General features: G+C 47.3%; 2 protein-coding genes across 8 annotated transcripts in view; both read left to right on the top strand.

Annotated features, from left to right (window-relative positions):
- Slc36a2 (solute carrier family 36 member 2) overlaps window positions 1-2,416 on the top strand; it is a 28,115-nt gene extending 25,699 nt beyond the window's left edge. The window contains exon 9 of one of the 2 annotated variants that reach the window (XM_063268412.1): window positions 1,278-2,416. In XM_063268412.1, the coding sequence (XP_063124482.1) occupies window positions 1,278-1,491 (214 nt within the window). In that variant the 3' untranslated portion in view covers window positions 1,492-2,416. The remainder of the gene's footprint in view (window positions 1-1,277) is intronic. The other variant, NM_139339.2, reaches the window with a different exon arrangement.
- Window positions 2,417-6,962: 4,546 nt separating this feature from the next.
- Window positions 6,963-20,706, top strand: part of Slc36a3 (solute carrier family 36, member 3) — a 29,895-nt gene continuing 16,151 nt past the window's right edge. The window contains exons 1-7 of one of the 6 annotated variants that reach the window (XM_008767685.4): window positions 6,963-7,076; window positions 9,383-9,509; window positions 9,861-9,915; window positions 10,067-10,334; window positions 13,040-13,130; window positions 15,431-15,519; window positions 19,002-19,097. In XM_008767685.4, coding sequence (XP_008765907.1) covers window positions 10,183-10,334; window positions 13,040-13,130; window positions 15,431-15,519; window positions 19,002-19,097 — 428 coding nt within the window. In that variant the 5' untranslated portion in view covers window positions 6,963-7,076; window positions 9,383-9,509; window positions 9,861-9,915; window positions 10,067-10,182. Of the gene's footprint in view, window positions 7,077-9,382; window positions 9,510-9,757; window positions 9,916-10,066; window positions 10,335-11,344; window positions 11,565-13,039; window positions 13,131-14,257; window positions 14,882-15,430; window positions 15,520-19,001; window positions 19,098-20,706 lie in introns of those variants that run through there. The other 5 variants (XM_006246381.4, NM_001024764.1, XM_039085937.2 and 2 more) reach the window with 5 other exon arrangements.

Below are 20,706 nucleotides of genomic sequence, written 5' to 3'. Positions count from 1 at the left end.
AGCCGGATGGGACTATACTCAGGTATTTGGGGACTCAGGTATAACCCCGAACATTTAGAGCAACTGGCTTTAAAGGCAAAAATCTACATCCTGGTATCTCGCCCAGCAGCTGAAGTGTGTGTCAGGGAGAGGAAGGGCAGGGGTTTGCACAAACAGGCAACATAACAGAAGCTGAGATAAATTAGCCGGAACATCTTGGCCTCGGGTTCCTAGAATAGAGTTTGATGATTTTTTCATGGGATTCTCCATCAAAGAGATCAAATTCTAGTTAAACCTAAAACGACCTCAGGAAAATACAAGATGGAGGAACCTTTGCACTGCCTTGCGGTCACAGCAGATCTAAACAATGGGAACGAGCAACACCAACCACTCGTGAGCCCTCCTGAGAGGACTGGTGCCGTGCACTGGGAACTCTCTGCTTTTCTTTGCTTTTCTTTTCTTTCGTTTTATTTTTTTTACATGTATTTGTTTGTGGTTCCTATATGCATGTTGACACACGTGTATATAGGTCAGAAGACAACTTGCAGGAGTCAGTTTTTGTCTTTTACCGTGTGTCTGGGGATCAAAATCAAGTCAACGAACTGAGAAGCACGTGCCTTTATCTCCTGAGCCATCTCCCATTTGTTTTCTTACTGTTGTTTGAAAGGGTTGTTTTGTTTTGTTTCTATGGGGTTTCTGTATGTATCCCTGGCTAGCCTAGAACTTATGTAGACCAGGCTGGCCTGGAATTCACAGACTGAGCTGTCTCTGCCTGCCAAGTGCTGGGACTAAAGGCATACAGCACCATCATACCCTCTTTCTTTCTTCCTTTCTTTCTTTCTTTCTTTCTTTCTTTCTTCTTTCTTTCTCTCTCTCTCTTCCTTCCTTCCTCTCTCTCTCTCTCTCTCTCTCTCTCTCTCTTTCTTTCTTTCTTTCTTTCTTTCTTTAATTTCCTTTTTATACAGGCTCATATAGTACAGGTTAGCCTGAAACTAAACTATGTGTAGTCAAAGAAAACCTTGAGCTCCCGATCCTCCAGGGTTCACCTCCAAGGTGCTGGGGTTATAGGTGTATGTCGCCATGCCAGGTTTTCATGGTGCCAGGGATAGAATCAGGGCTTCAACCATCCTGGGCAGGCATTCTACCAACTGAGCTACACCCACAGCCCTCGATTTTCATTTGCAAGACTGAATTTCTGAGGGAGGTTTGGTTTCTCTTAAAGATGACTTCAATAACAGCCTTTAAAGGGGGTTGAGTAAGCCTGGGATTCTCCATCTGTCTCCTCTCCTCTCCCATAGGCATGCTGGCCATCCTCATCCCCCGCCTGGACCTGGTCCTCTCCCTGGTGGGCTCTGTGAGCAGCAGTGCCCTGGCCCTCATCATCCCGCCCCTGCTGGAGGTGACCACCTACTATGGAGAGGGCATGAGCCCCCTGACCATCACCAAGGATGCCCTCATCAGCATCCTGGGCTTCATGGGATTTGTGGTGGGGACCTACCAGGCCCTGGATGAGCTGATCAGGTCCGGGAACAGTCTCCCCCTGTCCAACTCCACTATGTTTATTCAGTGACAGTGCCTCTCCTCGCCCACAGTGACTTACGTTGTCTATGTATCTTTTCACTTCGTCTTTTCTCTTGTCCAAGACAAGAAAAAACAGACGTAGCATATCCCCGGCACCATGTGCGTCTGCGCAAAGGAGATGGGGGCCATCTACACCACGTACAAGGTGTAGATAGATGGTCATTAAAAACGAAAAATGTTGGTCATTCTCTAGTTTTCCACACTTCGGAGACCTCGCCTGTGGAAGCCGCCATCTTGTTTCTGTCATTTATCTAATTTCTTACCTTGAGTGGAGCTATGTAAAAAGCGGCCACTAGGAGGCAGCAAGCGCCAGCTTTCGGCAGAAAGTGGTCCCTGCCAGCTCAAGTTTTTGTCATTTCCTTTTCCTGACCATGATGGGGATCACTGCCCCCACATCAGCATTAAGATGGAGGGGGCCAGGGCCAGTCACAATGCTCAGGTAAAATGTCACCGTCTATGTTACAGATAAATGTGTTGAACTTTCTAAACTTTAGCTCCAACTCAGAAATCCAGCAGCGACCAAGAAAAAGGTAGGCTCAAGTCTCTGAGCCAGAGGCAGCAGACAGACATCATTTGAGTAGTTGTTTTTTGTTTTTTTGTTTTTTTTTTTACTTCTGAATTCTTGCAACAATGAACATCCTCTGTTACCTATTGGACATGAAGGCTCTTATATAATAGATTGGGTAAAGGTGTTCTAAAAACAAAACAAAACAAAACCACTGCTAATATAACATTGTGGCTTCGTGTACCAAACGGTGGAGTCTACAGCTCACCTCTTGAGTCTTGACCTTGTAACTTGCCTTGGCCAACAGTAAAAGTGTTACAAATGCAAATTTGATGATGGCTTCTACCATGAGACTGCCTTCTCTTCCTGCTTTGTGGAGCAGATTTTTCTTTAAAGTAAGAATGAGTGAGTGCATGTGTGTGAGTGTGTGTGTGTGTGTGTTTATGTGTGTTATGTGTGTGTCCATGTGTGTTATGTGTGTGTCCATGAGCAGGCATACCACATATGTGAGTGTGATGCCTATGGAAGCCAGAAGAGAATGTTAGATCCCCGGAGCTGCAGTTACAGGCAGTCGTAAAATACCAAGGTCCTCAGCAAGCACTCTTAACCACTGGGCGATCTCTCCAGCCCTGCTATCTGCATTATGGATCTGAGAACACCAAGTGAAATGGCCTGTGTGCCGTCATGCCCAGTCTCCTGGAGGATAGGGGACCATAAGCAATAGAAACAACTCATCCCAATCGAATGCCACACCAAGATCAACCAGCCTGTTTCTAGACATGTATGTGAAGCCATTTGGACAACGTCCACAGTAAAGTTGACCAGATCATAAGAACGGTGTACACAAGGGGCATGGATGTAGCTCAATGACAGGGCATGTGCTTAGGCTCCCTGAGACCCTGGGTCTTATCCCCAGCACCCTGTGTGTGTGCCAAGAAGATGGGGCCAAGATGACCAGTGTGAGCTAGTTTGGATAAGCCACAGACTGAGGAGCAGAGTATGCCTGTGGCTTCCTCCCTTTGGTGTACGGTTTCATACATCATAGGTTCTGGTGACGAGTGCAGAAAGACTCTCTCAGGCACTGTTGGTTACTTGTCCCATTGCTGTGACAAAATGCCTGACAGAAGCCACTTTGAAGCAGGAAAGCTGTGCTTGGCTCACAGTTTGAGGCTCCAGTCTACGCGCTGGCGGAGAACAGCACTGGGGCAGCCTGTCACTTGACACAGTCCAGAAGCAGAGTCGCCAAAGCACTCAGTTCTCTTTCCTTTTAGTCCAGGACCCCAGCACACTAGAATGGCTCTGCCCACTTCAATAACCCTAGTCTAGACGCTCCTCACAGGGGGCCCCCAGGCTCGTCTCCTGGGAGGTTCTAGATTCTGTTTAGTTGACAGTTAATTGTGCCACCAGGAAAGAGGTCAGCTTAGCACATAACACCTGCCTGACTGAACTGGCTCCTGTGTGTCCCCACCCTTCCATATTTGCATGACATTCAGAATATGTAGAGGGGGACCTGTGTGGGGACATTGGGATCTTCCCAATTCCCAAGGCCCGGCCTGCTTCGTCCATGTCTTACTTTCTACACATTGAACTTCCATTAAGGTATTTCCACATTCCCACTCAGACAGGGTCAGGGTTGGCTGTCCACATGGAAACCCCAAGCCCCTCAGAGTCCAGGCTGGAAGATGGCTCTCCAAGCCTGGACAGTGGTCCTGAGGTGGACCATTAATCCCACTTTTCCAGAGATAGACCGTTAATCCATCCTTGACTCTTTCATCCACAGTCTTCCTCCCCATGTTCGCACTTGGCCTCCACTGACGAGCCCCTATTGTGTAAGACAAGTTAATCTTGTGTTTTTAAGATTTGTGTGCGTGTGGGTGGTTGTGTGTGGGGGCGGGTGGATGGGTGGGTGGGTGTGTCATGTGCGTGACGTGCATGGATCCCTCAAAGACCGAGAGGGAATCTCAGATCCCCTGGAGGTGGGGTTACAGGTGGTTGTGTATGAATTCAGTTCCTCTGTAAGAGCACCAAGCAATATTAATCATGGAGCCACCTCTCTAGCCCCTAATCTTTTTTTTTCTCTTTTCTCCAACTTTATTAAATTGGGTATTTCTTATTTACATTTCAATTATTATTCCCTTTCCCATTTTCCAGGCCAACATTCCCCGAACCCCTCCCCTTCCCCTTCTACATGGATGTTCCCTTCCCCATCCTCCCCCCATTACTGCCCTCTCCCAAACAATCCCGTTCACTGGGGATTAAGTCTTGACAGGACCAAGGGCTTCCCCTTCCACTGGTGCTCTTACTAAGCTATTCATTGCTACCTATGCAGTTGTAGCCCAGAGTCAGCCCCTGTATAGTCTTTGGGTAGTGGCTCAATCCTGGAAGCTCTGGTTGGTTGGCATTGTTGTTCATATGGAGTCTCAAGCCCCTTCAAGCTCTTTCAGCCCTTTCTTTGATTGCTTCAATGGGGGTCCTGTTCTCAGTTCAGTGGTTTGCTGCTGGCATTCACCTCTGTATTTGCTGTATTCTGGCTGTGTCTCTCAGGAGAGATCTACCTCCAGTTCCTGTTGGCCTGCACTTCTTTGCTTCATCCATCTTATCTAATTGGGTGTCTAGCCCCTAATCTTATTGCTGAGTTCTGAGCGCATACAGTAAGAACGGCTGATGTAAGGGGCAGATGCAAACTAGGGCTCATTGGTAGCCATCTGCATCATCTAAACCACCGGTTAGCATATCTGAGTAATAAGCTGTTGTTATTGTCTATTCTGACATACACAGTCGTGTACAAAACTAAAGTATTCTTCCTCCTCCTCTTCCTCCTTTGAGGCAGGGCTTCCTTGTCGTGTGGCTGAGGCTGTCCTTGAGTGCCCGATCCTCCTGCCTCTCTATCCCAGGATTATGAATATTTGCCACCACACCCAGCTATCTCCCCTCTTTGACTTTTTAAGGCTTTTGAGTCAGGGAGTACAGAAAATCACCTTAAAGACACGCCCACGGGTGAGCTATGCTTCCAGAGGGGGCTGGCTGAGAACCAAAGGCTTATCTTAGATATGGGTAGCCCCATCCCATGGGCTGAGCTGTGAACTGAATAAAAATGAAGAGACGAGCTAAGCTCGACCATTGCCCCCCACACACAAGAGGGTGCAGAATCCAGGCGTTTGGCCTCACAGCTCCCTGCTGCTCTGCAGGGCCTGAAAGGGGCTTTGAGCAAAGTAAGAGAGGAAGGTCAGAGGGAAAGGTAGAAAAAAGATTTCCAGAAAATTACCTTGTTTCATATGTGTGTGTGTGTGTGTGTGTGTGTGTGTGTGTGTGTGTGTGTATGTATATAACTGTGTAATGGTGTGTGTGTGTGTGTGTGTGTGTGTGTGTGTGTGTGAGAGAGAGAGAGAGAGAGAGAGAGAGAGAGAGAGAGAGAGAGAGAGGAGGCGAGACAACTTTAGGAACCTGTTTTCTCTTCCCTCTGTGTGAGACTCAGGGATTGAACTCAGGTCACCAGGCTTGATGGCAAATAATTTTTTAACCACCCATGCATTTCACTAACCCTGAAGAAAAATTGTTTTCTCTTTTGGAGAAAGGGCCTTATAGCACTGGCTAACCTGGAGCTTCCTGTGCAGACCAGGCTGGCCTCAAACTCTCAGAGATATGGTTGCCTCTGTCCCCTTGTTACCACATCCACCCATCCTAAAAGAAGTTTCTGAATGAGTTCTGAAGACTGCACAGCCCTGCGAGTGCACACAGAACCATGCTTAGTTACAGCGGCCCAAGGTGACAATGGTAACTGTTCTCATCTATATATTATTACCACCATCTTGTCCAAAAGGAGAATTGCCACATGGTATTGCCAAATGGTATGGGTGGCTGTCTGAGGAGACACCTGCGGCCTCTCAGACATTCCTGAGAAGACTGTGATTGCTACCACCTTCTTCCCCATCTGAATTTTTGTGTTCCTGTAACCTGAGCACACAGCATTTGTGACCTGTGGCCCTGTTGTCATCTTAGCCTGGTGTTTACTGTGTCCTCTCACACCCTGCTCAAGTGCAGGCTCCTTCACAGGGGAGGAAAGAGGAACCCTTACTCACCGGTGGTGGTGGGAGTGTCAGCTGCCGCTGCCACAGCAGAAGTGGGCGTGTTTCAGTTCCTCAAAACAGAAGCCGCAAACCTCCATATGACCCTGTCAGACTATTCTTTTTTCAATATAATCGTTGTATTAATTCCTTGAGAACTTCAGGCATGCATTCAGTGTATTTTGATCAAGTTTTCCCCCCAAGACTTAGTTAGGGTTTCTATTGCTGATTGAAACCATGACCAAAAAGCAAGCTGGAGAGGAAAGGGTTTACTTGGCTTACACTTCCACATCGTTAGATCATTAGAGGAAGCCAGAACAGGAACTGAACAGGGCAAGAACATAGAAGCAGGAACTGATGCAGAGGCCATGGAGGGATGCTGCTTACTGGCTTGCATCCCAAGGCTTGCACAACCTGCTTTCTTAAAGAACCCAGGAACACCAGCCCAGGGGTGGCACCACCCACAATGGGCTGGGTCCTCCCCATCAATCACTAATTTAAAAAATGTCTTACAGCTTTGCCTACAACTCGATCTTATGGAGGCATTTTCTTAACTAAGGTTCCCCTTCTCAGGTGACTTTAACCTATGTCAAGTTGACATAAAACTATCCACCCTCAGTCTCCACTTCCTCCCAGTTTTCTCTCTCTGTGCTAGCCATGCACTGTGTGAGCCCTCAGCTCCCTGCTTCTGCTGCTGCTGCTGCTCCTCCTCCTCATCCTCTTCCTCATCCTCTTCCTCCTCTTCCTCCTCCTCCTCTTCCTCCTCTTCCTCTTCTTCCTCCTCTTCTTCCTCCTCCTAACTGCCCTCTGAGTCCAATTTGAGCCAACCATACACTGCTGGGTGGGGGCTGTCCACTGAAGCATGTTTACCCTGTTAAGGTCACAGTCTTAAAACTGGCTCCTCCTCCCTCAGAGGCCATCAACTGCCAGGAGCTCCTCAGCTAGGGGTGAGTGTGTGTGTGTGAGGGAGATGGGGGGGTGGGTATGAGAGAGAAAGAAAGTGGAGAGAGAGACTTCCTTTGCTACTGAGGAGTAAAAGAGTCTCAGAGTTGCCTTTTGTGGCAAGATTAAAGTTTGCGTGGGACAAGTAGTTCCTCAAGGTTGTCATAGTGAGGAAACAGCTCAAGGGTGACAGAGGCGCCATCCTAAGCAGAGCATGCAGAACATACGATTAAAGCACAAGTGCACCAGCTCAAGAAAGGCAGCTTCCAGACTATGATCATGGCCCTCCCATTCTTCCAGTCAAGGGCTGCTCCTTGACTACGCCTTTATTTTATACCACATGTGAAGTCCAGCCGCACACTCTCAGGCTTCCACACTTCAAACTCACCAGCCCGGTGATCTCAGCACTTGGGAGGGAGGTGCAGGTGAATTTCTGTGAGTTCGAAACCAGCCTAGTATACAAAGAGAGTTCCTGGCCAGGAAGGTTACTAGAGAGAGACTATCTTAAAACATAACATCAACAGTAATATAGTATTTGTTGCGGGGCTGGGGATTTAGCTCAGTGGTAGAGCGCTTACCTAGGAAGCGCAAGGCCCTGGGTTCGGTCCCCAGCTCCGAAAAAAAAGAACCAAAAAAAAAAAAAAAAAAAAAAAAAAGAAGTATTTGTTGCGGTAAATATTTAAAAACTGGTAACTTTTTACCCCTCGCTAGCGCTGGCACCCGTAGGGCCACATGGCACTATGGGGTATCTTTACCTCAGCATCTCCATGCTGCCCCCAAGTACTCTCTGACCCAGGCGGTCCGCAAACCGTTGCAGCGTGGCACCTTGGCATGCTGGTCCCTAGAGTCAGTTCTGGCATCCATGGGGCCATATGGAACTAACCATAACTTATCTCTGGTTAGTGTCTCTCCCGGCGGCTCTCTGCTAGCCTCGAACTCTCTGGTTCCAGCTACCCAGTAAAATCTAGACTCAACAAACTGCAACCAACAATCAGATTTATATGTTAAATTCTCAATCCACAATACATCCGCACAATAAACTCACAACCAATTGATAAGGATATAAACCGCCCACCTAGATGAGATAAATTTGCCTACAGAAATCCATCCCTTAAGAAATATACCTGACTACCTTGACAATTTAAGACCACCCAGATCTGGGTCGTCCTTCTCCATCTCCATCTTGATTCCCTCCTTCTTCCCCTTCTCTCTCACCTTACAAAAGCTTTGTCCCGGACTTACTATTTTACTCTCCAATCATGGCCTTGTCCTAACTTGTGCCAGCCCTCACCTGCCTATAGACACCAGCCTACAAGTATCCAGAGGGGATGAGGACAGGACTCAACTGGTAAAGTGTTTGCTGCATAATCGTGAACACCTGAGTTCAGATCCCAGCCCCCCCCTCCCCAAACATCCAGGCATGGTGGCACGCCCATAATCTAGCACTGGGAGGTAGAGACAAGAGGATTCCTGTCCCACCCATGCACACACACACACACACACACACACACACACACACACACACACACACAATAGATAAACAAATAAATAAAGTCTGACAAGATGGCTCACCAGGTAAAGGCACTTGGTGTCAAGACTTAACAACCCGAGTTTGAACTGCAGGATCCACGTGCTCAAAGAAGAGAACGGACTCCCATGAGTTGTCCTCTGACTCAGACACACAGTGGCATGTCCCCCAAATAATAAATAAATCTTTTAACAAAAAGGAAAAAAAAGTAATTGGATAAAAAAAAATGTTCAGGGGCTGGAGAGATGGCTCAGCGGTTAAGAGCACTGACTGCTCTTCCAGAGGTCCTGAGTTCAATTCCCAGTAACCACATGGTGGCTCACAACCATCTGTAATGGGATCTGATGCCCTCTTCTGGTGTTTCTGAAGACAGCCACAGTGTACTTATATATAACAAATAAATCTTTATAAAAAAATTTAGAATTCCCCCAGTCTCCCTACATCCTGCTTTAAACCGATGCTCACCGTCCCTGAGGCAGGAGCTCCGAGTGATTTTATTGGTTATCTTTTCCTTATTTAAACAAAAAGTAACTGACGGTAGTCTGTGATAGAAAAAGGTTATTTTGGCTTGTGGTTCCAGAGGAATTTCAGCGTATCGTGGTGGGAACTGTCGGTGTTGAGACAGGGTCTCTCTCTGTACCTCTGGCCAGCCCAGAACTCACTCTGTAGACTAGACTGATCTCAAACTCACAGGGATCTGCCTGTTTCTGCCTACAGAGTGTTGGGGTTAAAGACATATGCTATGTCCCAGACAACCTTTGTATGGTTGTGTGTTTGTTTTAGACAAGAGCTCTCACTGGCCTGAAGCTTGCCATACAGACTGGGCTGGCTCGTGAACACTACGAATCCTCCAGCCTTCACCTCCCTGACACGGGTCACAAGCCTGCACCACCACACCCAGCTTTTTTAGGTAGGTCCTGGGGATTGAACTCCAGTTCTCACACTTGCCTGGCAAGTACTTTACCAACTGAATCCTCTCACCAGCCCACACATGGTAAAGTGTACTTTTCCTCCCATCTAAATGGTGGCCCACACAGTCCTCCTGTGCAGAGGATCTGAGAGGTTGGCATTTGAGCTGGCACAAACCATTGTTGACCTCCAGCTAGAGATGCTGGTACAGGTGACACTCTGCATCCTGGGTAGCCTCCATTGTGAGGTAGCCATGGCTTGTTTCCTTGCCAGAGGCAACAAACCCTGAGCCTGAGCCCACAGCTAGGCACCAGAACTTCCAGTCTAATGATACCTTCCTCCTCCTGGTCAGTGTTCCCGGTGGACCTCAGCATCGCGGACTGATCTGGGAGAGGCTGAAAGTCTGAGTGAGTCCTGACAGATGTTAGATAGTCCTGGGGGTGCGGGGGGGATCTGTGACACTTTCCTAGGTGTCCCAAGAGCCTGGTGGGACACCTATAACCCCAGTGTCTCCAGCCACCACTGTCCTCTGGTTCACAAACTCTGGGCTTCACCTAGGGCCAGACATACCCAGAAGTCAGGAGCCAGCATGAGACCTGTGTATGGCTTCTCCTGATGAAAGCCCGTTGAAAGCCTGGGGAAGCTGAGTGTTATACCTCTGCTGCTTGTCCATCATGGGGAAGACACCTCTGCTTAGAGAAGATGGCAGGTGTCAGCGGAATACGTTTGGTGGGTCCAAGGCCTCGTCAAAAGGCAGCAGCAGCAGCAGCAGCAACAACACTGTCTCCTCAAAGAAGAAACCTCGCAGGAAAGCTGATGCACTAATGTGAGTGGCCCCATCGCTCTTCCAGGGTAAATGTATCTGAACTTCAGCTCCTAAGGTCCTCCCCGTGTTCCCTGTTGACACAGCAGTACTCCAGCACCTAAGAATGTTGACTGTAGCTCTGGAGAGTTGCAAGAATCAAGCTAGGGCAGCTGTCCCCAACCTGAGCTGCTGGACACGGAGCTCATCCCTGACACCAGGAGGATGGATGCTCCTCTCTCTGCCCCATCTCTATCCAGTCCATCTCCCCATACAGACATAGATCCTGTAAACAAAGGGTCACCTGATTACCCTGTGTTCCATTGTTACTGCCCCAAACTCAGACTTACAGAACATCTTCTCTAGACAGAGCCTCACTGGGGAACCCAGACTGCCTCAAATTTGCAATTCTCCTGCTTCAGCCTTCTGAGTGCTAGGATTATGGGAATGCCTCAACCCTGACAACAGTGGTGATGTTTTATATCCAATCCTAACAATGCCATTTATGTAAAACCTACAGCTACTTAATTGGCATGTCTTTGAAAGTACATTACATAATCTAGAGATATAGCTCAGGGATACAGTCATTGCCCAGGATGCACAAGGACCAGGGTTCCAGAGAAGGAGGTGGTCACACACACACACACACACACACACACACACACACACACACATCACACACATGCCAGGCAGCAATTTCTGAATCTCTTATAAGTGTTACTGTCTAGTTTCAGTTTCAAGCATATCATATATGTGTATATATATATATATATATATAAAATATGGAGGGACTCCAAAGACACCAAGAAATACACAGTACCCATCATTCATGAGGAAACGTATTCAGGACCTTGCAAGTGCTCCAGGCACTTTTGTAAAAACCCTGCGAACTTAGACACAAATGGGAATGGCCACCCAATGGCCACAAATGTGCTTACTTGTCATAGATAGGTCATGGGCACTTCTTTTATCACAGCAATGTGTTGTTTTTCAAAGAAAAAATAGAAAGCTTATTTTTTCTAAATGTCTCAGCGAAGCCTGCAGCCTATATGTGCTTGTCTAAGGCCCTGTGACCCAAGGCAACATGCTGTTACCCATGATGCACTGGTTTCCCATAATGCCTCATTTTCCCCAGAAGGTCAGGTACAAGTGAGGCCAGTGCTATCTGTGAGAGCACAGAAGGGAGAGGTGAAGGGAGGAGAGTCTATTGAACAACTTACTACTGAAGAGCTCACGAAAGAGAAAAGCATAATGGTAGGAATCTGTGATGTATTTCCCAATAATTGTAATTGTCAAGAAATAACTGTATAGAAAGACTGGTGCCCCAGGCTTGCTCTGAATTAGCTGAGAGGCTAGAAGTGATGTGGGTGAATGAGCATGTCTCTCCCACGTTGGTAGAGATTTATCAAAAGCAGGTTTGGGCCTGCTTGTGGCCTTCACTCTGAGCCAGGAGTAGTTTATCTGTCAGACCTACTGTGTGGCTTGTGCCTCCTCCAGGGAAGTCCTATGGCAGCAGAGGGGGGTCTACGCCTGATGATTGGCACTCTTCAGGGCCCTCCTCTAGGAACCCCATCATTCCAGCTGGAAGAAGGGGTGCTACTGCCAGTTTAATCCAGCCCCTGCTCCCTCCACCAAGGAAGTTTGGTGGTAACCCCTGTCTCTGTTCTCATGCTACTGCTCCCCCATTCTTCCCAGTCTGGTCAGCAGCTACCCACACAAGTGTGAAGAGCGCTTAGAACCCTGGTACCTAGCACTCTCTGAGTACACAGTACTCAGCACCCACAGTGCTGTGCACAGTAGCAGTGGCTATTAAGCTTTGTGTTTTATCCAGTGCAGAGCGTGAGTCTGTACTGTGTATCCATGTGTGGAGGTCTGTATGTATTCATTCAAACGAATATTGGTTTCAGTGAATGTATGAAGGAACAAAGATGGCCAGCAGATAGTTCATACATTCTACACAATTATTCTATTTTCTCCAGTAAGTTAAGGACCTAGTAAGCAGGCATGGCAGTACCCTGGGTTTTGGGGGTGGAAGCAGGAACATCAGGAGTTCAAGGTCATCCTGGGCTACATAGCAAATTTGAGACCATCCTGAGTTACATAAGATTGTCTCAAAAGACAAAAACAAAAACGTTTAAATTAAATGACATGCCAATAAACAGTCTATGAATTGCAACAGGGGTTACTAAGTTCTCCACTGTCTTTCTAAACGTTAGAAGTGTGGCAGGCCTCAGTGATTACTATTGGGGAGAATGAATCCCAAAGAGTCTCCCAAACGTTGGCAATTTCTATTTGCTTCACCTTCAGAGCTTCCTGTTTGTTGAATATCCTGAGCTGGCACCAGCCCTGGATCACATGTTCTGGGGACAGTACCCTGGAGCTGAGAGTCACACTAGAGTCACACAGCTGGTTCTGTCCTCTCCCCAACACACACACACACACACACACACACACACACAAACACACACATGCACAAACACACATGCATGCACGCATGCACACACACATAAACACACATACACAATGCACGCATGCACAAACACACACACATGCACAGTCGTACACACACATGCACAAACACACACACAGAAGTTCTGGGGAAAGCTAGGAGGCACTTTTCCATTTCCTCTCTTCTTCCTCATCCCCTCCCCTCCCCCCTCCTTTAACCTGTCCTTGCCTCCCCTCTTCCCTTCCCCATGATATCCTCTTCTCTCACTTTTCCCCCACAGGTTTATACAAATCTTTATCCACCTGTTGAAAAGCAACATTGGCACAGGCTTCCTGGGACTTCCCCTGGCTGTGAAAAATGCTGGATTGTTGGTAAGAGGCACCATGGGCTAGAATCCAGGTTCATCCCAGTTGGGTGGCGGGGAGATAATCTCTAGACTCTGGGATGGGTGACTCTCAGGGACTGGGCTCTGAGATAGCAACTGTGCCTATCAATCTCTTAGAACCAACCAGGAAGCACACCAAGCACTCCTGGAGAGGGCAGCCGTTCCCCAGAATTCGGCTACACATGCAGAATCCCATTTGCCACCCTCCTTTCCAGTACCCGGGGTTTCATGTCCCCCACTTCCCCTTTTCACACTCCACTAACCTTGTGCCTGTAAACTTGTATGTGCGTGACTCCCGTTTCCTATCACCTAACAAGGCACCAAGCTCTCCTGTTCAAGGCCAACCTGGACTGTGTAGTGAGTTTCAAGTACGCCTGTGCTACACAGCGAGACTGTCTTTAAAAAAAAAAAAAACCCCACAAGGGCTGAGGATATGGCTTAGTCAAAGACGGGTTGCCCGAAGCCCTGTGTTCAATCCTAGGCACTGAGAAATAAAAATAAGGATAGGATAAAAGTATCAGATGGTGTGTGAGGTAGGGATGGGAATAAGGATGTCTCCACCAGTCCCCCATGGACCCTACACCCAGCTGATGCTATCTGCTGGCTGAGGCCTCCTTTCAGAAACTGTGTCCTACAAACATGAAGGCTGCAGCTTACATGTACACATCCTGGCGTCCTTAGGGAGCTTGCAAAAAGTCTGACACTCTGCGATAACGAACCACCTGGCCCCCCTTCTTCCCCACAGTCCTGCTGTGGAGACCCACACACAGAAAGCCCCAGTAGTGCCTATAGGGTTGGGGGTGGTGTCATGTGTAGGATTTCTTTTCAGTCAGCTAGTCTGCTCCAGCTCTGGTAAGTGACCCCTTGCTTCCTCCCATCTGACGTCTGAGGGCAAACAGTTCCAGCCAGAGGGAGAACCTCTCTCCTTCGGAGCCCTCTAGGTTATAGATGTCTGCAGAAGAGCCTTAAACCTCCGTAGCCTTAGTCAGATTGTCTTTGCCAGTGTGCTCTCTAGACTGCCCTCTTTGCCTCTGTAGGAGTGTGCCTCGCCCCAAGGGTTCAAGGTTATAAACCAGACAAGAGGTGGCAGCTGCCTCCTAGTGGGGCTTAACAGCACTCTTGACCCTGCATGTGTTTCTTTGTGACAAAATAATGTCACCCGGGGCACATCTATAAAGTCACATTGTGCCTTTCCGGTCACATTCAGAGGACTGTGATTTAGATTAACTTTGCTTCTTCAAAGAGACAAGCAGACTCTCTGGAGCAGTGATTCTCAGCTTGGAAGACTGTCCTGCACCAGCCTCTACCCTTCCCGGGATAGTTTGCAGAGTTCAGGAACAGTTAGGGCCCCTTTCCAGGGGTGCAGCCACACCCTGCATTCTGCTTGAGCAGAGTGGTTCAAACTGGCCTCAAAAGACTCACCTGCCAATGTTCCTGAGTCCTGCTGATTAACCAGCATCAGAAACAGGCACTGTGTCACAGAGTACTTTGGTCTTTAAGGATATTAGGAGAGTGGGGGCTAAGGTGTGTAAATGAGTTAAATTTACCATGGGGGATTCTGGAAGAATGTATCTGGAGGTAGATGAAAAAAGGTCTGGGCTATATGGAATGGTGATTCTTTGTTCCTGGAAGCATTCTAGCCAGTGTGGGGCAGCCCCTCAGCAGTGACACTAAATAGGATTCTGGGGCAGAGGACATTGAGCTAACAGTTCATCGTGGATAACTTCCGGTTAGTAGGTTAGTTATCTGGTTGGATGGTTGGATGGTTGGTTGGTTGGTTGTTTGGTTGGTTGGTTGGTTGGATGGTTGGTTGGTTGGTTGGTTGGTTGGTTGGTTGGTTGGTTGGATGGTTGGTTGGTTGGTTGGTTGGTTGGTTGGTTGGTTGGATGGTTGGTTGGTTGGATGGTTGGATGGTTGGTTGGATGGTTGGGTGGTTGGTTGTATAGTTGGTTAGTTAGCTGATTGGTTGGATGATTAGCTGGTCGGTCGGTTGGCTGGTTGGTTGATTATAGCTCAAACTGGCCTCAAACTCACAATCATCCTCCTGTCTCAGCCTAAGTGCTGGCATTATTGGCATTTGCCCCCATATACAACAAGTTCTCTGTCTGCTTGGGTCAGTGCTAGGATGGAATCCAGAATGGTACACATAGTCAACAAGCCCTCAGCACTGAGCTACAAGCCCAGCTAGAGATTTGTATTCTAAGAGCCCTGGTGTCCAGACTGCACGAGCTAGGCTATGGATGTGGCCAGCTTTCATCTCACTGTTTTCCTGCCCTGTTCCTCCAGGTGGGGCCTGTCAGCCTCTTAGCCATCGGAGCGCTCACAGTGCACTGTATGGATATCCTGCTGAACTGTGCCTGCCATCTCACTTCGAGGTCAGAGCCTACATCTATTGCCCCATGGGCCCCATCCCAGGGCCACTTCTCCAGGCTAACATGCCTCCTTCTCTGGACTTTTCCAGAGGTGGCAAAGGGATTTTGGAAGAGCCTCAAACAGAAACCATCTTATAATTTGAGGAGCCACACAGGCTTACGTGTCTGAACACTTGGTCCAGCCTGTGGCACTGTTTGAGAAGGCTGTGGAAAGCTAGGAGGTGGAGCTTGTGGGAAGAAGTGGGCCTTACGCTTCCTGTCCGCTCTGTTTCCTGGTTTGTTGGTTCACACTACTAACCCCTAAACTCTACCATGGCTTTCTTATGGAGCTGTGTCACCTCTGACTGAGGCAGATTAAGCTCTTCCTCCCTTAAGTTGCTTCCTGTCAGATGTTTGGTTATAGCTGAAATCAGGTAGGCCTGTAGATCTGTGGTAGAGGCTTCCCTAGTATGTATGAGCTTCTGGGTTCCAGCCCCATCACCGCCAAAAGAAGCTAATATGGTGTCTTGCTGTAGATCCAATTTTGCAACTAGTGAATTAGAAGTCATTCTGGCTCCCACACCCCTTCGGTTCCCACTCTCCTCACCTAGAGGCACCAAAGGTAGCAAAATATGAAAAAATGCCCTATGGACTACTGAGTATACGTAGGACCCTCAGACATCCTCTTGGTTTGTTCAGGATTATGTTTTTTATCTGTATATATGTGTGCACCTTCATGAGTTTATGTGCACCATGGGTGCGCAGGAGCCCATTGAAGCCCAAAGAAAGCATCAGATCCCCTGAAATTGAAGTTATAGACAGTTGTGAGCCACCATGTGGGTTCTAGGTCCTCTATAAAAGCAGTTAAGTGCCTTAACCACTAAGCTACCTCTTCAGCCCCCACTTTTTTTGAATCAGGGTCTCAAGTAGCCTGGGCTTGCCTCTAAGTCACTACATAGCCAAAGATGACTTTGAATTCCTGATCTTCCTGCCTCCACCTCTCATGTTCTAGTAACAAAGTTTTATGATTCCATGCCCCTTTAGTGCAACACTGGAGATTGAACCCAGGGCCTCATGTATGCTAGGTAAGCACCTTACCAAATAAGCCACAGTCCACGCCCTTCTTTTTCTTTTCCTCACCCTATTGCAATGCAGTTTCTTTGTCAGGGCCACTTGTTCAAAAAACAAAACAACAACAAAAAAACTTTTCAAGGCAAGTTAATAAAAATGAAAAGCAATTAGCAATGACATGAGAAGTTTGCAATTGCTTCTGTCATTAAATGCACTTCTAAGGGGCTGGAGTGATGGCTCAACAGTTGGGAGAGCATCCTGCTCTTCAGAAGGACCCAAGTTCAGTTCCAGCACCCGAATTAGATAGCACACTACTGCCAATTTCAGGGGATCCAATGCTCTCCTGACTTCCTTTGTCACCTAAACTCACATGCACACACTTGCACACAGACACAGGCTTATATACCTGAAATCTTAATTTAAAAACCACAGAGAGCTGTAGAGGTGTCTCTGTACTTTCTTTCTCAGAAGGAAAAATAAAACCTAAAAGAACAGAATACTGAGTTCCTCAGGACCCAGCCAGTCCCATTATGTTGAGATTCAAGTCTGTCCTTGTAAGTGAGCAAAGGCCTTATACAGAATTCAAGGCAGGGTAACCCAGAGGCTGAGGCAAGAGGATTGCCAGTTCCAGGCCAGCCTGGGTTATAGCATGAGCATTTTTGAAGCAAAGATATAAAATAAAGGTTTTCATGGTCTGGGGATAAAGCTCAGTGGTAGAGCACTTGCCTGGCATGCAACTTCAGTCTCCAAGACTCATCAAAAGCCAAACAAAAAGATGCCAAATCGGGGCTGGGGATTTAGCTCAGTGGTAGAGCGCTTACCTAGGAAGCTCAAGGCCCTGGGTTCGGTCCCCAGCTCCGAAAAAAAGAACCAAAAAAAAAAAAAAAAAAGATGCCAAATAGTGGAGATGCCTGGAGTGCGTGCTGGTCAGAGGGTGTGCTAGTCAGAACGAGCATGTGCTGTTCAGAGCACCCTTTCACCTCGTAAAACCCATCCCACCGCAGGGTTTTGCTCGTTCAGCAGTGATGTAAACGGTGCAATTCTGTCGAGCCAAGGGCTTTGCAAGATTTCTGCACTCCTTCCAGGAATGCCTTGGGATAGAGACTGTTTTTATTCCCACTTTACGGATGAATACTTTGCTCTGAGTCACACACACGTGGGAAATAGCAGAGCTGGTCTTTGATGGCCTGTCTGACTTTATTTTGTTTTAATTAGTTCTTTTAAAAGTTCATACAAAGTAATTTGTGTGGAATGTAATATTCCCCAGTTCCTTCCAGATCTACTCTTTTCCCTACCCTCCCACTTCTATATTACCCTCTTTCCTTTTCTGTTTTGTTCCTTCCTTCCATTATCAAATGACCCTTAACCTCCAGTGACTCTCTGAATGTCCTCTTCCTGAGCCCCGGGTCCTCACGTCTCCTGCAAGCACCAACCTGCCAGTGGTTGCATCGGTCTGGCTTTTTCCTCTGACTGGATGGCTTTTTCATTTTTCTCTGACATAAACATTTAAGGACAATGGTCTTTTATCTGACTGGGCACTTCCTCCATTTTTGTTTCGGTAACTTCTCAAACTGTCTTTAACTTTTTAACGTAGTCCAGAATGGACTTGATCTCTGCATCTCCTGCATCTACCTGCAGAGTATCTGGGATGACAGGCATACTGCTTTAGAAGGCTCCATCAGAGTCCTAAACCCCTCCTCTCTGTCCCCCAGCCCTACAGTTAGCACTGTGCATGTGGCATCTGGTCAGCAGCTGCTCCTCCCTGTTCCTACCCAGAACCGGAAGGGCCCCTACTACAGAGCCACCCACTCCCCTCAGAAGAGAAGAGATTGCTTTCGCCTTTGCCAGAGCTCCCAAATCTTGGTGGAAACCAAGGCAGGTCCTGGCTGGCCATGCCCACTCTGCCTCTTCTTCCCGCTCCTCTCTGCTCTGCTTATTTAAGCCAAAACACAGATACTGCTTATTCCAAAGGATAAACCCAAGCAAAGCTCCCTAAATATTGTGTTTAAAGCACACTGCCGGGGGCATGCCTGTAGGGAGGTCAGGGCATTTTCAGTTGCACAAGTTCTAGGCCATCCTGGGCTACATGAGACCCTGTGCCCCACCCCAAAGCAGAAATGCATAGAAACTGTATAGACAAGTAAACTCATGAAAGTTGCATAGGTGGTGCAATTATTAGAGAGTTCCCGAGTTGGGGATTTAGCTCAGTGGTAGAGTGCTTGCCTAGCAAGTGCAAGGCCCTGGGTTCGGTCCTCAGCTCTGGAAAAAAACAGAGAGAGAGAGAGAGAGAGAGAGAGAGAGAGAGAGAGAGAGAGAGAGAGATCCCAGAACACGCCTCACTAACATACAAATACACAACTGTCAGCAGCTTACACGCATTCTGTTCCTTTAGCAAAAGTGTTTTAACTTAAGCACCATTTGTCCTTTCGTCCTAGATTGCAGAGGAGTTTTGTGAACTATGAAGAGACCACAATGTACAGCCTGGAGACATGCCCAAGTCCTTGGCTGAGGACGCACTCTGTGTGGGGCAGGTACTGGTCACACGTGTAATACAGTGATGAAACCGTGAGAGAGTCCCCCCCACCTGCCCTGCCTTTATGTCTGCTCGCACAAGGTTCTTCATCGTCATTTTTATTTTTAAAAGATTTTGTTTTATACTCAATTCTATCTATCTGTGTGTCTGTACGTGAGTATGTGCATATGAACGCAGGTTCCCCTAGGAGTCTAGAAAAGACCATTGGATCCACTGGAGCTGGAGTTCCAGGTGGTTGTATGTCCCCTGATGTAGGTGTTAGGAACTGAACCCAGGTCCTCTGCAAGAATATATGTGCTCTTAACCACTGAGCCATCTCTCAGCCTCTTCTTGCACTGTTTTTGCTGTTGTTGTCTTTTGTTTTTGTCTTTTTAAGCAGATAGGCTATTTTCAGCAACTATTGAGCAAGATAAAATATCTCCCCACTGCCCAGCCCCACCTCCTTCTATATCTTAGTACACCATGAAGTTTGTGAGTCAGAAAGGGCTTAATCGCTTTTCTTTATTTTTTGAAAGAAAAGAAAGATAAGAAAATCAAGGTGACCTTGAACTACCTAAGAAGCCAAGGATGGTCTTGAATTTCCCATATACCCTACTGTGCTGGGTTAATGCACAAGCTGAAGTTTCATAAACTGAGCTAGAATTCTACCAGTGGAGCTCCAGCCTGAGCACGAGTTCATTTTACGCTCTCTTGTATGTTACTTAGAATCCTATGTGTAATCTTGAAGTTCATTTTACTTACTGGCTTGCTTATTTGTTTGTTTGAGACAGCATTTCCTGCATACCAGTCTGGCTTCAAACATGTTCTGTAGCCCCAAATTAGCCCTAAACTGCTGACCTCCTCCTTTTTCCCAAGTGCCAGGCATGCACCTCCACCACTAGCCTAAACCTAGATTTTTTTTTTAAATGTAATAGTTAGTATGAGTCAGTCACTTCTCCTGTTGCTGCAACAGAGTATCTGAGGAAAGCAACTTGAGGAAGAAAGGATTTATTCCAGTTCATCGTTCTAGGGGATTGGAGTCTATAGTAGTACCAGGAAAAAAGTGGCAACTAGGACAAGAGGCAACTGGTTACATTTTATCCACAATCAGGAAGCAGAGAGATTGCTGGTACTCAACCTACTTTCTCCTTTTTATTCAGCCCAGGATCCAGCACAAAGAATGGTACCGCCCACATCCAGGGTGGGTCTTCCCACCTTTATCAACCTAGTTATTTTTTTTCTTTTTAGTCTTTGTTTTGTTTGCTTGTTTGTTGTTTTTAAGACAGAATTTCTCTACATAGCCCTTGCTGTTCTAGAACTCACTATGTAGACCAGGCTGGCCTTGAACTTGAAGAGATCCACCTGCCTCTGCCTTCTGAGTGCTGGGATTAAAGACATGTGCCACCATGCCTGGCCAGTCAACTTATTCTAGCATGTCTCTCACAGACTTGCCCAAAATGTGTTTTCCTTGTGATTCTATCCTGTCAATTTAACAGCAGAAAGCAATCTCCACGAACAATATTCCTCACTTTTTTCCATCTTGGGACAAACTTATCATTTGAAGGTTCACAGTTTTCTCTAGCAGAGATGTTTGCCCTGTTTTAGTTGACTAGCCCCCTCGTGACGGA

Source organism: Rattus norvegicus, chromosome 10 (genome assembly GCF_036323735.1).
Source record: "Rattus norvegicus strain BN/NHsdMcwi chromosome 10, GRCr8, whole genome shotgun sequence".
Classification (NCBI taxonomy): Eukaryota; Metazoa; Chordata; class Mammalia; order Rodentia; family Muridae; genus Rattus; species Rattus norvegicus.
The sequence above is the reverse complement of the archived record's forward strand: the minus strand, read 5'-3'. Positions and strand labels throughout refer to the sequence as shown.